This window comes from Ctenocephalides felis, unplaced genomic scaffold (genome assembly GCF_003426905.1).
Source record: "Ctenocephalides felis isolate EL2017-DRISC unplaced genomic scaffold, ASM342690v1 CF-g0.4_SCAFFOLD_03335, whole genome shotgun sequence".
NCBI classification, from domain to species: domain Eukaryota; kingdom Metazoa; phylum Arthropoda; class Insecta; order Siphonaptera; family Pulicidae; genus Ctenocephalides; species Ctenocephalides felis.
Window position 1 is genome coordinate 10,345 of NW_020539489.1, and position 23,130 is coordinate 33,474.

A 23,130-nucleotide genomic window follows, 5' to 3' on the forward strand; every position below is an offset into this window, starting at 1 on the left:
AGTAATATTTTGCGAGTGCTTTTAAAAAAACATTATTGATGTGGATTTATAGTTCAATAATGCAGAATAAACCTGATGAAACGTATCTAGTTTCGAAACGTCGTAATTAAACAGCGAAGAAAATGTAAGCGTATGTCTATATATATATATATATATATATATATATATATATATATATATATATAGTGTGTGTGTTTACTCCTACACATTTATGTTTTCATAAATTTATTATTCCGAATTATATGTCACAAATCTAATAACCATCTTTCCCGATTTTCACTTACCTCTATACTGCTAGCGATACCGATTCGACGACCTCTGAAGGGCCAGATCCCTGTCCAGTTCGGTGAGTTGCCTGAGGAAGCCGTCGTTGGGCCTGACGTCTCGCCTGAGTCGGACGGTGCGCAGCGCCTCGCACGCGGTCATATCGCGGGAGATCATCAGGAAGGCCAGGACGCACGTGGCAGAACGCGACATACCCATGTGGCAGTGGACGAGTACCCGCCCTGGGGAAAAAAAAATTTGGTTAGGCATTGGAATGTCTAGTATACTTAAGTTCGGTGTGAATATATATTTATTAGCAAAAATATATAATGCAATGTAACGAAAGTCTACGTATCCTCGTAGTAAAATTTGTAAGTCGACGTGTTCTGTATTTTTAGTAGATACATCTCCAAATTGGGATTGTTTGCAATTTTTCACGACTTGTAAATACATACCGCATTCTTGTATAGTCGATTAATATAATAATGCTACTATTGTAATAGTACGTCTATAATAGAGACAACTCTGTTTATTGAATACTGACGCAACTAATTAAATGTTTAGGTTATATAGTGCCCTGATGATTTAGCTAAAAATATGTCCATATCGGCTAATGGAACAGAATAAAATGTACATAAATAATGTCTATGTATGTCTTTTTTAAATCATTATGTAACTTTTCATGAATTCTTATTTATTAAAAAGTGTACTCATTTGTGGAAATTTTTAACCAGATTTGTTTGTTTGCAAATATAAAAATATTGTATTTATCTATTCTTATCTATTTATACTTTTCTCATTTTATATTTGTTAAACAAAATGCCTGTGGGTAGAAGTGTATATATATATATATATATATATATATATATATATACAGAGCCGGTCCTGAGGTCCTTAGCGCCCGCATTTTTTTTTTCAAGCGCGTAACCTCGCCTGTCTTCAACATTCAAAGTTTATCAGATGCAACAAAAACAAAGTTACAATTCAATTTCTCGGAATAAACTTGCCATTTTCTAAGCACTGACTCCCCATTTTTTGTTTTCCCGATTAAAATCTGTTTATATTTTTCAACAAGTTCCGTTTCAACTAAATCGGCTAGCAATTTTTCGTCAACAACACCCAATAAATAATTTAATCTTTCGCAGATTTGCGCTTATGGGATTGAACACTAGATAATTTCTTTTTCGATTCCACGGTAACTTCAAACAAAGAAAAAATTGAATAAGTAGACGAAGCAATAAACTGAACTGTTATTTACTAATTAGCAGAGTTATTAATCGGTAAATTGTTTCTACTGATATCACATTGCAAAATGAATATGCGTTTTGTGTCTTCATATCCCTAGTTAAGTTAGATTGTTTATTATAATTTATTAGGTATTCTAAATTTTATATAAATAATAAAAAGTATAAATAATATATTATTAATTTAATTTCCGAAACTCGTTTTAGCGCCCCCTAAGGCGTGCGCCCGCATTTTTTGCATGCATCGCATGCAAGGCAGGACTGACTCTGTATATATATATATATATATATATATATATATATATATATATATATATGAAATAATCGGATTTAGACTAAATTGACTTCGGATTTCTTTATTAAAATATCAAAATTAGAATAAGGCTTAATTTAGTGCATTTCTTCCAAAACATTTGCCTATTTGTAATATGCGGATGTTGATCAAACACATTATGAATGAGTGAATTATTAATAAAATGATTGGCAACTTCTGTGCATGTTTCGCAATGCATGTAAGAAATAACATAATATCCACTACAATAATTATTATTAATATCATATCCAGAAAATATTCACAGATCAAACATTGAAATTTTTCCATAATAATGACATCGAATGCAGAGAATATTCTCATAACATTGATTTCCAAAGAAAATACTGTTAATTTAACGTACAATGCAATATTTGTAAAATATTTAGTCAGTACGAGCATGTATTGTAGTCGTGTTTGAAAACAATAAGTATAAAGAAATATAAATATAAATAACTTTTCGCAATTATTTCCCACTGCAAAATCTTTGATATTACTTGAACGCGTTACAGGATATTCTAACTAAGTTGTTTTTATATTAATTATTGTAGCAAAATAGACGCTCACGACACAAATTACTGTAACTTTTTTATCATTCATCATTGTCACTTATAAAGACAATTTTCCTTCATCGTCGCGTGATAATAAAGAGCTACAGTATAATTATATGGTAACAAAAAACCATAAAAATAGTTTTAGAAATTACATTTAATTTCCAAGTCAGATAAAACAATAGGGATCGTAATAGAGACATTCCACACACTATATTTAATTGCTTTTACCGACTATTGATTTACATTGAGTATGAATATGAATATAAATATAAATAATTACCACCGCTTTTCAGTCCGTCCTCAATGAATCTGGCTGCTACATAAAAGTATTTGGCGATATTGGTCGAAGGCATATCGATCATTGGAAATCCCATGTATCTAAATAGAATGAATATAAAATTATGGTAATGAAATAAATAATTAGGTAAATAAAATTTACATACTGCAATGCATTACGGGAACAAATTTCTTGGAAAAAATATTTGTATATATAAATACCGAATAGTGGAATATATATATATATATATATATATATATATATATATATAGACCGCACCCGATGAAAAACCGAAGGTTCACAAAAGATGCAGGGGTGGATTTCAAGGATAGTTAAACAGTGGGGACAACAATTAGAGAAAATAAATACAAAAATATAAAAATATAAGATCAAAAAGACTAATTGAAAAACACAAGAGTCAAATATTTAAAGAATTATTTTTAAAGAAATTGATAATATTATGAAAAGAGTCATGTACTAACAGAGCAGAATTTCGTTTATTAACACAAAGATAAATACAGATTCAGCAAATTTTCTGAGGTCACCATTCTTTTCCTTATGTAAAATAATAGGATTTTTGGTATTGAACGTATGGTTTAAACTATTGACATGTATCGAAAACCTTGTTTTATACTGATTTGAATTTTTGGAATTACAAATATGTTGGTTCATTCTCTTGTAGATGTATCGCGAACATTCGCCAATATAACAACAATTACAATCATTACAATCCGCTTTGTAAACAACATCAGTAATACACTCAACAGGAGTTTTAAACTTCAAGGAAGTTAAAAGCGAGTTGAAAGTATTGTCAAAATTAAAAACTAACAAAAAACCTTCATTTAAAAACAATTTTTTTCGAAAGAGTGAAAAACTACCTAAGTATGACAAAGAAAAAATTCCTTTGTATTTTTTTGTAAAAGACGGATCAGAATTAGTCAAAAGAGAACTTTTTGAAATATCAACATCGATATTATTGTCAGACTGAATATTAAAAGACTTATTTTTTAGAAAATTTAACCTGTTTTTGATTACATTGTTTATTAAATGTAAAGGGTAAAGGTTTCACAAAAAACTGAACAAATTAAATTTAATTTTTTTCCCAAAAGGTTTTATCACTGAATAAAATGGCTCTGCATATTAAGGAAATGATGGTGTCTAATAATGGTGGTAATTTTTATTGAACGTGAAAGAAAAGAAAAATAATTTATGTAGCTAGCAGACCAAGTTGGTTTTTGATACCAATCAGTGATGCTAAGGTTGTCGGAATTACTTTTAATTATATTTAAATCTAAAAAACTAATTGAGCTATTATGTTCAAGTTTAAAATAAAACTGTAAAGAGTTATTAAAAGAATTAAACAATTTAAAGTTTCGAAAATGTAATCATTTTTTAAGCATGAGAGAATATCATTAACAAATATTGTGTATATTTTAAATTTGAAGTTTATTTACATGGTTCAAACAAATGTCCTCGACATTTTCTACAGTATGGAATAACCGATTTATAAAATTGAAAAATCGATTCGTACTCGATCGCGAGGTATGGAGCGCAAAGGGTGTAAAAACGGTTATGCAGTTTTTGAGAGAACGGATCATTTGATTAGATTAATTCAAAAAACATTTTGCTTGTGTAGACGGTGTGCAAAAATGCATTTTCAGAAAATTTAATAATTTTGAAAATTTTCGAAAAAAAATCAAAATTTTCAAAAAAAATTTAAATTTTCGAAATTTTTCATCATTTTTGAAAAAACTAAATTTTGAAAATTTAAAAAAAAATATTTTTACAAAAATTTGAGAATATTGCGATAATTTAAAAAAAAATCGAACATTTTTAAAAATTTCCAAATTCTCGAAAAATTTAGAAAAAACTTTTTTTTTAATTCCAAAAAATTTCTAAATTTTCAAAAAATTTCTGAATTATCCAAAAAATCTTATTTAAAAAACTTTTGAAACGTACACATAAGCTGTTCATAAAATACGCTCGTCGCCCAGTTTAAAAAGCACTTATAAGTTTACAGTATGTAATAAATAATCTATTTGAAATTATTGATTATTTTCATTCCTCGAATCTTTATTTACGGTACGGGAAGTTCCAGCAATTTGCCTTAAGGCACGATGCCATGCGTCCCACTAGTTTTTTTCTTAAATTTGAATTCAATGACAAAATTCGATCGAACACGCTACTAAGTGAGCAATGCTCGCCACAACTCATTATCAGCAGTTTATTTTGAACTGTTTTCATATATTAGGTTGGGGAAAAAGAAATCCATTATTTTTTCGGTAGATGGCTGTAATGATCGATATCTCGTAAATTATCGATCAAACAATTTCAAATTTATGCTCGTTGTCAAGGTAACAGTTCGCACTAAAAGAATTCGTTTGCAGATTTTTGTTTTGTCCATTCAGTTCTGAGTTACACGGCGTTAAAGATGGAAGTCAACAAAGAGAAAATTCGGTACATTTTACAGTTTTTCTTTGATAAGGGCGAAAATGCAAGTCAGGCGGCTGAAAATGTGAATAGTGTTTATGGTCCCGATACTGTAACAGCTAATTACGGTGAAGCAGCTCAGACGGTGGCCAAACCGGGACTAACGGCCAGGAAGGTTCTGCTTTGCGTTTGGTGGGATTGGAAAGGAATCATTTATTACGAGTTGCTTCCATATGGCCAAACATTAAATTCAGACATCTATTGTCAACAACTGGACCGCCTGAAGCGAGCAATTGACCAGAAACGGCCAGAATTGGCCAACAGAAGAGGTGTCGTGTTCCATCAGGACAACGCCAGGCCACACACTTCTATAGTGACTCGTCAGAAACTCCAGGAGCTTGGTTGGGAACTTTTGATGCATCCACCATACAGTCCGGACCTCGCACCAAGCGATTACCATCTTTTTCTTGCATTGCAAAACTTTTTTAGTGATAAGAAATTGGCATCAAGGGAAGAGTGTGAAAATCAATTGCTGGAGTTTTTCGCTAATAAGGACCAAGACTTTTATGAGAGAGGCATAATGAAGCTACCATTAAAATAGCAACAAATTATAGAACAAAATGGTGCATATTTGACCTAAATCGGACAATGCAAAACATGTTAAATAAAGTCTTGAAGTTCACGTAAAAATAATGGATTTCTTTTTCCCCAACCTAATATTTTGTTTAATATTCCCAATTAGAACTTATAGATTATTAAATTGTAATCTGATTGTCGAAAAAACTATATTTTTGATATAATTTAGAGAATTCAAACCGGTCATTCATATTAACCAGAACAAAGGAGTAGAAGTGATTATAATGAGCAGTATCGCCTCCGCTAGAAGTACCGCGCCAAAGCATCGAAATCAAAAGCCATCATCATCGATGGCAAAGTATGGATTTTCTTGTCTATGACATGGATACTCAGTCAGTACTCAATACTTTCATTAACCACTAGTGGGAACGCGCCATAGTACACTTTCTGTTAACTTGAACTTTATGTAATGTTACGAGAGCTGATTGCCAAACGGAGACGTAGGCAAATGATAATAGCCCGCGACTGCCGCCGACTACATGTAGGGATGACTTGACGAAACGATTATTTTTCGCACATCGTTAGCGATATCGGCCGATCTAAGTAAAATTACTTATTTACTCCGAAAGATTGAGTTCTTCGTCCAGTATATGATTATACAAATAAAATAAATGGTTGGATTAAAATGAAGAGATAACTGTGGTGCACGGCATCATGCCTTAAGAAAAATTGCTGAAACTTTCCGTACCGTGATTTAATTCTCTTAAAAGCTTTACACTTTTCTGAAAACTTTGAGAAAAATAGTTTAAATAGTTTTAAAGACGAAATATCGAAGCGCGTGAGCGCCGCATTCCAATTTCGATTGAATATTATAGATCTTGGTACAGAACCTATAGAAATATAAACAAAATTTTTACTCACTATTGAAATCTCATTAATAAAATAACTGATAAGTTGTTGTGCATATGTCTAATGATAATTCTTGGCTGCCGAATGGCATTACTTCACTTTGTTCATTAGATCTCCGAAGTCGCTGAATCTACCTTCCCAAAAATGTTATCATTTCTTTATTTTGTCAATACAATAAAATGTTTTTTGAATAATTTAGCGTTGAGACAACGATAGAAAACATCTGAAAATATCTTAAGGCTTAAAGCATAAGTTGATCATCATCTTTTAAACCTTATTTGTCTAGTATTTCTCAGTATGTTATCTTCGGTAATTAGAAATACCCCAAAAAACCCTGAATAGAATGTGAAAATAATAAAAAAAATCTATTTTATTTAAGGGTTCAATTTAATAATCAGAGTTTTGCCTAAACATTAATAAATGGCAATTAATATCTAAAAAGCTGGATCTAAAAAAGTCAATTTATAAAACTTAATTACTTGTTTAATTGCGTGCTCATTGTCGAGTGCAAAGTATCGATACAGGGTACTAAAAAGTATTGATGCTAAATATCGATAATAAAAAGTATTGTGATAAAAGTATCGATACTACTCAGTTTTTACTACCGAACCAAGTGCCAGAAATACTACTAAATCAAAATTCGAAATTATTTATATCTGAAAACATATTTAAAATCAAGTTTACCCATATCCTGAAAAATAATATTTTTCTGAAAGTAAAAGTAAAATCTAAAAATAGGGCAAAACTCATAAAAAAATTTATTATCGAACATATAAAGTAAAGATAATTAATTTTCAGTTGATGGTTTATCATCTTCAGCAAGAAGAGCGAAACATTCGTCGGCTAGAGCCGTTAACTGGCACGAAAGTTCTGTCAACATTTCAAAATGAATGAGGACATTTTTCCTTGCTTCCTGCACTTCATCATTTTCAATGCTACTAGCTGGATCTTCAAAGCTATTGCCACTTTGCGTGTTCACCTTTTCCTTTGCATCTTCTAATATTTGTTGAAATTTTTTATAATCTTCTAGAACTTTCCTGAAATGCTCTATTTCCTCTGAATACCGATGGATGAGTTTTTTAAACATTATTTCTTCAGAATTTGAAATACCTTTTTCGATGTTTGTTTCATCTAGACCAAATTCTTTACTATTATCATTTTCTTCAAACATTAAATCTTCAAAATTCAAAATACCTTTTTCGATGTTTGTTTCATCTGGATCAAGTTCTTTACTAGTATCATTATCTTTAATATTATCTTGCATTTTAAAGGTGAGGCAAAATTTTATAAAACGAAAATTTTTAATGAATTTATTTTGCCCAATTGTTTTCCAGCTATTTTTTTGTTTCTTAACAAAACTTGCATGTCAAAATGATTTGAATAATATCAAATCTAGTGGTCAGAGAATAGAAGGCTTTGGGAAAACTTAAATCTTATCTGACAACCCCCATGTTCTGGCACCATCTTATATTTTCATTTTAATTAATAAATATATCTCTACTAACAAACAGTGTACCTGCAAGGAAATTGTCTCTGATCACATTGAAAATATTTTTCATAACATTTGTATGATTAAAAAATGCCAGAAAAATTAGAGCAGTATGTGTCATTGGACAATGTCCGAAAATAAATTTTAATGGTCATAATATCAAGTATTTTTTAACTATAATCTGTTATACTAAGACATTCATGACTTATATGAATTTTTCTTTGAATGGACGGCAACTCAGAATTTGTCCAATCCAGTTGTGACTAATTAACTCAAGATATTCCATGGTGTAATGGTTAAGATGCCTCGTGTGGACAGGATCGTGACTTAGAGCTCCAGACCGGTATCGTGCAGTACCGATGTCTATTTTCACTTAAAAGTATATATCAAAAAGATGTTTCCAATTGAAAATAACCCATTTTGGGCACTGCGGTGTAAAAAGGCAATGGGAAATCTTTCAAACTATTCTTCACTGAATAGAGTTGGAGTTGCTTATAAGTATACATTTTATATTGTTTATAGTAGTAATAATTTATATTAGACTGTTAGTGGCTAAATGTAATTTAGAAGCCAATAAATACAAATAAAAAAAGAGAGTTGAAGTTTAACTCAGCTCACGGACTTGATACTGATACAACTAATGATTTAATAATAGCTTTGCTTTTTGTGTGTTTATTATTATATTTTGCGAACAAAAACATATTATTTAATTAAGTTCTGCATATACTGGACGATAATTTAAAGTCACCTTGAAAAGCAAAATGGCATGTCGTAATCTCCACAACGATTATTCCGCAGAAAAAATTGAACAAATTCAGCAGTTGTTTTTCATTAACTTACCGTAGGGCAAGTTATAGTAATCGCAAAAAATCGAAAATATTTTTTTTATATATCTTTACGTTTCAAAAGTTTCTGAATATTTTGGCATGCCTTAGAAAAAATGAATGTATGTGTGTGTGTGTGCGGATACAAATTTTCGTCGACGATTTCAGGAACAGCGATCAACCGATTTGAATAATTCAAAAAATATTCGAATCGTATTTATAAGGAGATGTGCTTTATTAGTTTGGCGGAAGCAGGTCTAGTCGCTCCGAAGATACGGGGCAAAAAGTGCCAAAAACGGTAACTCAGTTATTAAGAGAACGGGACGTCCGATTTTAATAATTCAAAAAACATTTTACATGTATTGACAAGGTGAAGAATTGATTTTTGGGAAGGCAGGTCCAGCGGTTATAGACTTTCAATAAAAATAAATTAAAAAAAAGTCATTTGGCGGTCCAAAATGTTTATTGAACATATGTACATCATACTATCAGATATTTTATAGAAATTTTAATAATGTGTACACATTTTGTGTATGATTTTTTGCGTTCCGTACCAAGATTTTTAATTACGGTGCGGAAAGTTTTAGCAATTTGCCTTAAGGCACGATGCCATGCACCACACTAGTTTTTTTTTTTTATATAAAACGTATAACATGCATAAAACTCAAAATTTTCACCATCTTACAACAAACATCTATTTCGTTTGAATTGTTATAGTAATTACATCATATTTCTTCTCGACTTCTGTTAGTGAACGGTTTTGACTGAATTTCGATTGTTTTTTTAATCTTATGAAAAAACTCATTTTTAACTTCCCGTAGGTTTTTTTTTGTATAGCGAAGGAAATGCCTTTATGCATCCCAGACTGGTCTTCTGTCTGGGTATGTCGGACTCGATACCACCCTTCCCGTAGGGTAAGTTATAGTAATCGCAAAAGAATCGAAAATAATTTTTTTTTGCATATCTTTACGTTTCAAAAGTTTCTGAACATTTTGGCATACCTCAGAAAAAATTGATGTGTGTATATGTGTATATGTTTGGTATAGTATGTATATATGTTTGGATACAATTTTTCGTCCGCGATTTAGGGCGCACAAATCAACGTATTTAAATGGTTCAAAAAACATTCGATCCATATTGATAAGAAAACGTGCTGATTAGTTTTTGGTGGAGACAGGTTTAGCCGTTTCGAAGATACGGGGCAAAAAGTGACAAAAACGGTAATTCAGTTTTTGAGAGTACGAAGTACTCGATTTGAATGATTCAAAAAAAATTTTACTTGTAATGACGAAACTTTTGGTAACGCAGGTATAGCGGTTTCGGAGATACAAAGGAAAAAGTAAAAAAAAAAGATATTTGGTGGTCAAAAATGATTCAAAATAGTTCCTGCTGGAATCAGGAATGTTTGCGCGCTTGGAATTCATTGAAAGTGTTTAAGATCATTGTTCTTCTGAAAACTTATTTGTTTCATGTCAAATGTAATTTACCGAATACGCATAAATCGCAGTTGCAACCGAATCACATAAATGCCTCTACCCTCGATCACTGATCCGAATGTAATAATTTTCTATTTGAAGTAGGAAAGGGATTATATTATATTTTTCCAACAAACTATCCTACTCATAGATGGTTGCCAACATAAGTAGCTGTATGGCTAAAATCTCATTTAATTTGGACCGCTTCCAGAATTGTCTCACCTTATTGTGGGCATGTCCCTATAATAAAGATGACCCGTGTCGACTTGGCCAAATCTCGCTCCTTCGGCTGTGTTCAGCACGTGGGTGATACCAAGCAATTTCAAATAGTCCTTGCATCGGGCGCTTTCACTGCAAAATATTAAAATAAACGTATTAAATTCATATATAGACCGATAGTAGAACTGTATATTAAATTATTACAGTTTTGCTCTTGATTTGAGATACATTGGGTAAGCATTTAGAGATAAAATATCATGCGAAATGAATTTTTGCAAAAATCGACAAAAACTTTTTGCTTTGCAAATAAAGTGTGACGTAAAGAATACTAAAATTGCATATGAAGTCTGAGATATATTTGAAGAAAATTTTCACTCATATGAGATAAAAAATTTACGTCACACAGCATTTTTCAATCATATCTTCATAATTTTAACTTACAATGGGAGAAAATGTTTCTATCTATATATATAAAAATGAATGCATGCCTGTGTGTGTGTAATTGTTATGCATTCATAGATTTTCGAAAATTTAGATTGAAGCCAAGTGGTAGGGGTTGGCCGCCCCGAAGACTTTTTTAATTTTTTTCGACCAATTTTTTAATTTTTTTTATAATGCGTATAAAATACACATATAACTCTAAATTTTCAACTGCGTACGGCACATTTCTATTTTGTAAGAATTATTATAGTAATTATCTGTTTTTCATAAACCATACGTCCGATCGCCGTGAAAATTTGGAAAATTGTTAAGTTAACCCCAACAGGTTTTCGGATATTTGGTTTGAAACCAAGTGGTAGAGGCCGCCCGCCCCGAAGACTTTTTATTTTTTCGGTCAATTTTTTTTTATATTTTTATAATACGTATATAAAAACACATAAGCCTAAATTTTTAACCCTTTACCACAAACACCTATTTTGTGAGAATTGTTATAGTATTCTTTCTTTTTTAATTAATTGGTAATTGGTATACTAGCAGACTGGCAGTCAGGCAAACAGGTAAAACGGTAAATAGTTAAACAGGTAGATAGATAGATACGTAGAAAGATAAACAGGAAGACAGGTAAATTGGATTTGTATAATATTAGACAGGACAAATGGTAGACAGATAAACAGACAGGTTGACAGGAAAATTGATAGACAGGTAAAACGGGTTGACAGGTAAATTGATAGGTAGATAAAATGGTGGATTGATAAACAGGTTGATAGGTAAAATGATAGACATGTAAATTGTTGAAGAGGTAAATTGATGGACAAGTAGAGAGGTAGACAGGTAGTCGTATAGACATGTAGACTGGAAGACAAGAAAACTGGTAGACTAGATGTAACAAAAATATGCATTTTTGTTCAAATTTTCGATTGAAAATAAAACACGACGAATCGTGAATGGGTACAACTAAAATATATACCTACAAACTCACGCACACACACACACACTTAGTATTCATACACTCATACACATAGTATTAGTATTCATCACACTAAGTACATGTAAGTGTATTCAGATGTGTGTATAATGTATATTTACGCATTTATATTCTTGAATTCACGAATATGATCATATTATAAATTATTAATTTATTTCTTAAGAAATCAATCTATGAAATTATTCTAATATAACAGCAATACAAATTATTATAAATTTTGAAAATTTAAATTTCAAAAAATTGTGATTTTGGTAACTTTTTAAGTATTTCGTATATTATACGTTTTTTAATACAATTTATTTTATTGAAACCTTTCATTGAAAAAGCATGTGTTATTATCGTCTCTAATAAAATATGCTCTCTATGTAGTTTTCGAATTTTAATCTGTTCATTATTATATTCATGTAATATTTGTAAGTAATTTGCCTCAAGACACAATGTAACACACCATTAGTTATAATTTTAAAATACGTCAAGAGTACCTAAATATGATCTCATTATATAACTTTAAAACAAAATTTGTTGCGATGAAACTCTTTCGCATAAGACATGACATTGTGAAGAATGTTAGCAAAAACTGACGTATTTAATATTTGTTTATCAACATCAGTAATAAAATGAGCAATAATAAGAAAGATAAAGCGATTATTTTTCTTATCATGTTCGTATCAGTTAAAAGAATACACTTTATTAGAATTATGCACAAAAGTTTTGTACTGAACTTTATTGATACCATTAATATGTCATTTTGCAAAAGCCGCATTATGCTTAAATAAATTATAGTGCTGTGTAGATAATTTAGAAAAGAAATATCGAAGCGCATAAGCGCCGCGTTGCAGTCAAACGGATAAACACTGGTACGGAATCTATTAAAATATAAACAAAATTTGTTATTTATTATTTATTATTGAAATCTCCATAAAATATCTAATAGAAAATTTGATGTGTTTATGTCTAACGATAATTTTTTACGCCAAATGGTATTTTTTAACTATCCGTAGGGCAAGCTATAGTAATCGCAAAAAAATCAAAAATGAAAATTTTTATATATCTTTACGTTTTCAAAAAAAAGTAAGTTTTTGTCAAAAACTTAGTCTCTCAAAAATCTAATATTTTCAGAGTAAATTTTTTTCAAAGATGTTAATCTTTTTAAAAAAAATAATTTTTGGTCCGGGAAGTTTCAGCAATTTGCCATAAGGCACGATGCCATGCGCCCCACTAGTTCACTTTTTTTATTGGATATCAGAAATTGCTGGACCTGCCTACCCAAAAATTAATTAGATTTTCGTTTTGTGAATACAAATAAAATGATTTTTGAATCATTCAAACCAAACGCTTCGTTTTCTCAAAAACTGAATTACTATTTATGGCAATATTAGACCTGCCTTCGCCAAAAACTAATCAGCAGCTTTCCTCATCAATGCGAAGCAAGTATTGTTTCAATTATTCAAATCGGTTGATTCGTGTTCCCGAAATTGTCGACCAAAATTTGTATCCGCACACACACACACACTTCCATGCATCAATTTTTTTGTAAAATATGAAAAAAATTTCAGAAACATTTGAAATATAATGATATATATAAGTTTTCATTTTCTATTTTCTTGCAATTACTATAACTTACCCCGCGGAAAGTTAAAAATGAAAATCTATGGTTCCGTACCAAGATTTTCAACTTTATAATTTATGTATACGGTTCAAACAAATGTCCTCAACATTCTCGACAGTATGAAATGACCGATTTGTATGATTGAAAAATCATTTGGTTCGTATTCGATCGCGAGGCGTTTTTGCAGAAGACAATCTTGCCGTTTCGAAGGTATGGAGCGCAAAGGGTGTAAAAACGGTTTTTGAGAGAACGGATCATCCGATTAAATTAATTCAAAAAAAACATTTTGCTTGAGTAGTTTTTAAAAAAATTCAAAAAAAAATCTAAATTTAAAAAAAAATCAAAGTTCCAAAAAATTCAAATTTTCGAAATTTTTCATCATTTTAAACAAAATGAAATTTTGAAAAATTTCAAAATATATTAAAATTAATAAAAAATCGATTTCTTACAAAAATTTGAGAATATTCAAAAAATCTCAAATCTCTAAAAAGAATTTTAAATTATCAAAGGAAAAACAAATTAATAAAATGAACGCTTACTTAGACGTAGAATATACTCGTCGCCCAATTTAAAAAGCTTATTTTAAGTGTTTTTTAAATTTTCAGTATGCATTTATAATAAATAATCTATTTGAAATTATTCAAAACAATTGTTGATTATTTTTATTTCTCGTTTGTTTAATTACAGTACGAGAAGTTCCAGCAATTTGCCTTAAGGCCATGCACCCCACTAGTTATATAATTGAAAAAGCTCATAAGAGCTTTACAATTTCATTACAAAACTTTTGAACAAAATCAGTGCGCAGTGTTGAAAATTCAATTTGCGATGAAATTCATTCGAAAATAACATTAATAACTAGGATTCCTCATAGAATATTTTTAGCGGAAACTGTGCTGATAAATCATTCTCGTGTGGTAATTTCATAAAATGGGATATTTTAAATTACTAAACTTTTCGAATTACGCTAACGACGAATACATGTTGAACATTATGTTGATGATAAAATAATATTCTCTTAATGCTAAAAAGAAATAATTTCAGTCCGAGTTAATTAAATGATAAAACATCGGTGTTATTAAATTATTTTAACGTCGAATCGAGTAACTTGCATACTGCCAGTTAGTCGTAACTTTGCATGTAAATTTTAAGTGGATTGAACATGCAAAGGTTTAGTTATAAAAATCTACAACATATAAATGAGTTGGTAAGAAATAGAACTCGTACACATATATTTCAAGCAATTACCATAAGTGAACAAACCTCGCAATACACACATTCATAAAAATATACATATAAAATATGTATATACATATAAAATATGTATACAGTAAAATTCATAACTAGTGGGGCGCATGGCATCGTGCCTTAAGGCAAATGGAACTTCCGTACCAAAATTACTTAAAAACGATTAACATTTTTGAAAAAATTTTACTTCAAAAAAATTAGATTTTTGAGAAACTATAAATTCGACAAAAAATTACTTCTTTATTTTGACATATTTTGGAAATTTTGAACTTTTTTTCAAAGCAATCGTACTGCTTTGACTGCATAGAGACGAAATGGATAAACATTGGTATGGAAACCATAGGAATGTAAACAAAATTTATACTTATTGTTAAAATCTCTACAAAATATCTCTTAATTTGATGTGCATATGTTTAATGATCATTTGTGGCCGCCAAATGGCATTTTTTTTTACTTTTTTCATTAGGTCTTCGAAACCGCGAAACCTGCCTTCATGAAAATTTGACCAATTCTTCATCTTGTTAATACAAGTAAAATGTTTTTTGAGTTATTCAAATCAGACGCTCCGTTCTCTTAAAAACTGAGTTACCGTTTTCGGCACTTTTTGCCCCGTATCTTTGGAACGGCTAGACCTGTCTTTTCCAAAAATTGGTCAGCACGTCTCCTTATCAATACGAATCGAATGTTTTTTGAATTATTCAATTCGGTTGATCGGTGTTCCCGAAATCGTCGACGAAAATTTGTATCCGCACACACATACACACACACGCATTTTTCGTTCACATTTTCGGGCGCACGGTTTTTGGTAAAGGCACTTCACGGGCGAATGATTAGTTTTTGGTAAAGGCACTTCCAGCCGTTACGGAGATACGGAGCAAAAAGTGGAGAAAATAGAAATCGAGTTTTTGAGAGAACGGAGTATCCAATTTGAATGAAATAAAAAACATTCAATATGTAATGTTCGGGAGAAGCGGTGATTAGTTTTTAGCAACAGCAGGTCCAGCCATTTAGAAGATACAGAGCTAAACGTGCAAAAAACAGCAGTTTTTGAGAGAACTAGGCGTCCGATTTGAATTATTCAAAAAACTTCCTGCTTGTGTCAACAAAATAATTGTTGTTAGAAAAAAAAATTGTTTCTATTTTTGTTTGTTAAATTTTTATTGTATATCGAAAATAAGTCAAATTTTAATTTTAATTATGTTCTAATATACTTTAAACAAATTTCTTATAAATATTAGACAATGTTACAATATTTATATAAATCTATTTGAAAACATTTAATATTCCAGCAATTTGCCTTAAGGCACGATGCCATACACCGCTAGTTTTTCATTGCGACGACCTAATCGAGCTCGGAATGAATAAGTCGAATAATAAATAATAAATCAATTCGATGACGTTTCATATTTTAAAGAATTATGCAGAATAACGTATGCAAGAAATATACATATTTTGAAACAAAATTGTAAACTTATGATTATTTATTTAAAGTATATGAGTGAGTTTTTTTTAATTTTTTAAAATAAAAAACTTCGTATATTTTTTCAAATTTTAATAAGACCAATAATAATTTCGATATTTTTAAAAACATAAGAATGTTTATAGTTGTAAATTTTTTTTTTTTAATATTTAAACTACTAGACCAGCCTTTCCAGAGAAATAATCGTTTCTACACACCTCCATCACAAGAAAAATGACTCGAGTCTTTTTAATTGGAATTGGAAAAATGGTAATGCAGTTTTTGAGAGAACGGTTTTTTCACAAAAACTGCATTACCATTTTTTGAACCATACCATCCCAATTGCCTCTTTTGCACATTTTGCTCCGTATCTTCAAAACGGCTGGACCCGCCTTTGTCAAAAAATAATCAGCACGTCTCTCAGTCAATAGAAATCAAATGTTTTTTAAATCATTCAAATCCTTCTGGAACTCGTGGACAATCAACTATCAATGCTATAAATTTGGCAGTTAATGCCAAAGAAGCAATTGCTGGAAAAAGATGGGCGGTGTAAAAAAAGTACGGTTTATTAGCCAACTGGGATTGCATTATAAATACACTCCGTGATAAGAATATGCCCGTATGCTTCTATAATGCAGGAGCTAGCAACTTTACAGACAGAATACTGATATACGATGGTTACAAAATAATATAATATCACCGGAGGTGTGCCGCAGCTTATCATGTATGACAGCCTTTTGAGACTGTTTTGAAATGATATAGACTCAGTGATTGTTACCAAACAATTTAATAAGATAGTAAGACTATTTCAGATAACATTGAAAAAAATTAATCGCAGAATAAAAACTATGAACCTCCACAACTTGAAGTTGTGAAGCTCCACAACAAAATAGTGAAGCTGTTATTATCACAAAAGAAAAATAATAAAGACCATCAAGCTGAAGATAGAAAATCTAGAGATCACGACAATACCTTACATTTGGTACCTTGGGATAATGTTTGATTCTCGATTAAATTTCAATCATCAGATGAAACACTTTAGTGATAACACAACAATGGTTACTTAGGTGCTTATATATGGTATCTCCATATTGGCTGATGCTCTTAAAACTCAAAATAGGTAGGACCTATATATCATATATGGTAGGCAGATAGACACATCGTCTCATTCCAAATATCAAAGTCTGGCTAAATCGCAAGCATAAAGAAGTTAATTATTGCATTACACAAATGCTGTTTTCTAGCCAACCTACTACACTGCTTAAAGCACGATAGCTCGTCGAAATATCTATATTGTCTAGAGTCTAGGCGAAATCGAAGAACATGTTTTTAATGTACCCGCGATTCACTGCACTACGGAACGGTGTACAAGAGATATTAATCCGAACAATTGCTCCAGATACTATTGTAGAAGTGATGCTAACAACTTAAGCTGCGTGGAACGTCATACACACATTTGCTACCAAAGTGCCAATAGACCTGCGATCTTCGGAAAGAAGAAGAGCAAATGGAAAGATCAGCTTGGGATGCATAAATGCTTTTAAAAAACACATCTATATGCATTTTTTCTAAAGTATGTTTCCAAATGTTCTGAATCTTTTGAAATGTAAAGATATGTAATTTTTTTTTCGATTTTTTGCGATTACTATAAATCACCCAACAAAAAGCTAATAAATGAATTCAGCACTTGGTTTGTCCAATACAACAAGAACTGCTAAACTAAGTATTTGACTTTTATCTATTAGTATTGCTAAACTAAATATTTGATTTTTATAATACGTTTTGAAATACCCATTTCGTTAATTCAAGAGCAAAAGTTAAAAAAATTAGAAATTAAATAATAGGCATTTTCCCCAGTGTATTAGGCAATTTCAATAGTTTTGAATTTTTATAATAAGAAAAATGAAATGATTAAAATGAGAATATTGACAAATTCAAATATTTCAATTAGCTACAAAATTAAATATTAATTAAAATTAAAATAATTGTATTGATTCGTCATTAACATACCTCGGCAGTTTGACATTCACTTTAAGAAAGTCTTTACAATTTCTTTAGTCACTTATAAAATTAAAATATCTTAAAAATTATTGTTTATTAATTTTTAACAAGTATCCTATTCTTAGATACTGTGAAATCATCGTACGTACCATGATGATACTACACCGACATACCTATTGATCCTCAATTCAACCCATTGCTTGTTGTATTAAATTGTCGAAATTGTGTCGTTCAAATCGGTTGATTCGTACGCCCGAGAGCAAACACATTAATTCTTTCTGAGGTATACCAAAATGTTCAGAAACCTTCAAAACGTAAAGATGTGCAAAAAAAAATATTTTCGATGTTCGGCCCATTACTATAACTTACCCTACGGAAAGTTAACTAGTGGTGCATGGCATCGTGCCTTAAATTTAAATAAATTTTTAAATGCTTTAAAATTTTCTGGAAACTAAAAAAATATATTTTTAGGAATTTTGATGTCAAGTTAACTTCTTTAAAAAATTAGTTTTTTTAGACATTTTTTTTTTCAAAGCAATCGCGCTGGGTAGTTAGTTATAGAGACATCGCGCTCGTTTTAGAGACGAAATATATATATATATATATATGATTTGGAGAAATGAAAAATTCAAAATAATATACATATATATATATATATATATATATATATATATTAGGGTGGTCCTTAAAATGGTCATTTTCGAATTTCCTTGCTCCCACGGGCTTAAATGGTTCCAAATAAATAAAATACAATTCTCTGAAAGTTTTAGCTCTTAATTTTAACGTTTAGATAGAGCGCAATTCAAAGTTTTGTATGAAAATAGCATGTATATATATATATATATATATATATATGCATGTACGTATATATTAGTGTGATCCTTAATATAGAAGTTGCGACGCGCAAGAACATCTCTAACAGCTCTTAATATTAACTTTAAAAAAGCCCGCACTTTAACACTTGAAGTTAATATTGAGATCTAAAACTTTCAGAGATTTTTCTTGAGCTTTTGCAAGCATTTGAGCTTTCGAATTTTGAATTTAGAATCATCTGAGCCCCATTTGGGAGCAAGAAAATTCAAAAATATCCATTTTAAAGACCACCCTAAGATATATATATATATATATATATATATATATATATTGAATGGTAGAGTCTTGGATTTGTGTATATTTTGTAGAGTTTCGAACAAGAATCCAAAAATAATACAAAATAAAAACAAGAAAAGTTTTTAAAAAAACAATTTCTTTATTTAATTATTTGTTTATTGTCGACGTTTCGGAACTAGGTACGTTCCATCTTCAGGACATCTGTCAAGAAACATGATCTTGATGAGATTTTAGCAAACAATATGTTTAGGAAAAGAAAATAGATTTTTCTTAAAAAATGAATTAAATTGTAAAAAATATAATAATGTACAGAAATATGATAATATGTTCAAAATAAAAATGATAAAAATAAATGAGTGGATTATCAGAACAGGATATTAAACATAATAGAAATTTTTTTTTTGAAAGTTATGGAAATTTTTTTTAAGAAAAGGTTAATGACAAAGTTGAATTAATTACCTGTATGTTTGAATATTTGTTAGCACTTTTTCACTAAACAAGCTTTTTTAACAAAAATGATTTTGTGAGTTAATTTTCCGCCGAATAATTAGATTTTGTAAATCAAAATTACTAAAAAATTTGTCTTTTTTAAAATTATTATTTGAAAACACAAATAATATTGTTCTCTGGATGTTGTTCGATTGGTTTTCGAAAATTAACTAAATGAAACTGGTGTGCCTTTTGTAACACGTGTAAACACTTGAACGAGAGATGTGAGATTGTATGTGTGTGTTTTTATATGTCAGGGTGTGAATACTTAAATTGTTGATCTTAAAAGGAAGTCGATATTAATTGTTTGTCAAAAAGTGTAAAAAATTTAAATATGAATCATGTAATAGGTTGTGATCTGATCTAATGTTGACACTGTTAGAAACATTTATGAGGATGAGACAACTCTCCGCGAATAACCTTCTAAAGATGCAACTTTCGTGATATAAAATCTTTGGAGTGAAATTAAATGAACAAATATTCAAACATACAGGTAATTAATTCAACTTTGTCATTAACCTTTTCTTAAAAAAAAAATTTCCATAACTTTCAAAAAAAAAATTTCTATTATGTTTAATATCCTGTTCTGATAATCCACTCATTTATTTTTATCATTTTTATTTTGAACATATTATCATATTTCTGTACATTATTATATTTTTTACAATTTAATTCATTTTTTAAGAAAAATCTATTTTCTTTTCCTAAACATATTGTTTGCTAAAATCTCATCAAGATCATGTTTCTTGACAGATGTCCTGAAGATGGAACGTACCTAGTTCCGAAACGTCGACAATAAACAAATAATTAAATAAAGAAATTGTTTTTTTAAAAACTTTTCTTGTTTTTATTTTGTATTATTTTTGGATTCTTGTTCGAAACTCTACAAAATATATATATATATATATATATATATATATATATATAGGGTAAAGCTGGGCACAAAAGTCCAATTTAACTTTCAGTAACTACACGTCACATGCATCAAACAGAGAGCTATATTTTTACCCGCTCCTATATAATAAGATAAGATATTTTTGTACTTATCAGTATTTACATGCTTATTAAAAATTTGGCATTTTATATTTCTGTTACCTGTTATACTTACATTCAGTAATTATTTTCAGGTTTGTTACTGTATTTCATAATATACTTGATTTTTAAATAAAATGTTTGTTTTTTATTTTTTTTTTGTTTTTGGCTTTATATTACGATTTCTACAATATTAATATATTAAATAAAAACAAAAAAAACTGCTTTTTTACCTCACTTCATAAAAAACCCTCTAGCGTTTATTGGTTACGGTATTCGTACAATAAGTCCAATTGAGACTCGAAACGTTTAGTGCATTAATAACAGTTGCCTCTAAATTACTAAATTTCGTTATATGTATATATATATATATATATATGTGTGTGTGTATATATATATATGTATGCGTGTATGTATATATATAAGTTATCCCTGGTAGAAAGCTTCGTGTTCGATGCGAGGCAAAGTCGAAGCTTTCAGCGGTAACAAATTGATGTATGTATATTGTTGCACGTGGGTAGTCGTACGTAGCTCCGAAGTCTAACAAACTAGGGCACAAGCTCATTTCAACTACTAAATATCACAGTGTTAACATATTTACAGGTTATAAAGCAGTTTTGAATATTATGATCTGATTTGAATAATTTAATACCGAACAAACTTGTACTCGTACAAAATGAGTCAAGCTTTGGTGAAAATTTGAAAGAACGAAAGCTAGAATATATTTTCATTGAGACGAATATGAATAAATCATGAACAAGTTAAAAGGAATTTTTTGGCTAAAACTTGGACGAATAATTTCACTTTTTTTTAATTACTAAGAAATGTTTGAATTAGGCTCAGTCGTTTTTGAAAAAACGTCGATGAAAGCTCTAGTTTTGACAAACGCTAAAAATACGTCACTAATTCTTGCAAACTTTGAAAAAAAATTAAAATTGAACGATTTGTCGTAAGACCGTTATATTTTAGTATGATCTGGAAGACCATAATATATGGTCAAAATGACAAAGAAGCCTTATTTAAAAAAGGTTGTTAACGTTTCCCCGATTGTATAAATAAATAAAGCTTTAATAATTATCCTGTCAGACGTCGAGCGTCATTGTCATAGTTTTGATCAGTTAAAACGTGTTTCGCGCCTTGAAAAGTTTATTTTGAGGGCGTTTTTCTTATATTTTTGGAATTGTTATTGGTATTATTTCAATAAAAATCAATTAACTTATGTCAGTACTAGTGATTTCCATCAATTTCATTGCAGTAATCAGGTTTTGGTCAAATTTTGATTATTTATACACTTTTGTTTCATTTCGGCCGAATAACATAAGTTCTATTTCGCAAGCATTACAGGGCTAGGAAAAATGTGATTAGCTTTTAACATTAACCTGTCATTTTTACAATAACCTGTCAAATGTGATTAGCTTTTAACTTCTACTTCAAGTATGATGGATAAAAACAGACCAAAAAATTCACCTGTAAAAAGAAGTGACTCTAATTTGTTACAAAACCCTCTTTTTCCGAGTCCGGCAAAGGTAGGTTACTGTGCCAATGTCCCAAAAAGGAGGAAGACGAAACAGTTTATTTGTAAACTGCTTCATTAAAAATTAGCATCTCAGTAGGTTCTTACCCATGTGTCATATTGTCTTGCCCTATGTGTACAAAATGATTTTTGTAATTTGCAGCTTTCTCTAATAAGTATGTTTTTATTGTTCGTAATTAAATAAAATACTATCTTAGTAAGATAGTATTTTATTTAATTACGAATAATAATTTTTTTAATAAGATAATCTTACTGGTAGTCAGTAAACCAAAAATCGGAAAAAACGATTAAGATTGGTTAAAATATCATTAAATAAATAATTATAATTTAAAAACAAAAACCATATCATTTTGTCCGTGCTTCTTTTACTATTTTCGAATGGTCACTGGCAAGTAGTGTTTGTAATATTGTTTTAAAAATCATCACCATCAGTATTTATTAATTCAATTCAATTTCACAATAAAACAAATGTTTTGGAATAAAATGCTATAAAACCAAATCCTCTTCGATAAATATTACAACCTCAAATATAATCTTATTAAAATAATCCTATCAAACTTTTGGTATTAGCTTTGTAAGTAATAAATAATTTCAGTACAATTCTCTTATCGATTCATCTTTTCATACCATGACAAAATATATTAAAATATCTTT

The 23,130-nt window shown here is 29.8% G+C and overlaps 1 protein-coding gene across 1 annotated transcript in view; it reads right to left on the minus strand.

Moving 5' to 3' along the window:
* Positions 1–206: 206 nt before the first annotated feature.
* The window catches only part of LOC113382161 (dual specificity protein phosphatase 13-like), a 35,917-nt gene continuing 12,993 nt past the window's right edge, over positions 207–23,130 (minus strand). The window contains exons 3-5 of the mRNA XM_026620705.1: positions 10,575–10,703; positions 2,653–2,750; positions 207–506 (exon numbers count right to left, since the gene is read on the minus strand). Coding sequence (XP_026476490.1) covers positions 295–506; positions 2,653–2,750; positions 10,575–10,703 — 439 coding nt within the window. The 3' untranslated portion in view covers positions 207–294. The remainder of the gene's footprint in view (positions 507–2,652; positions 2,751–10,574; positions 10,704–23,130) is intronic.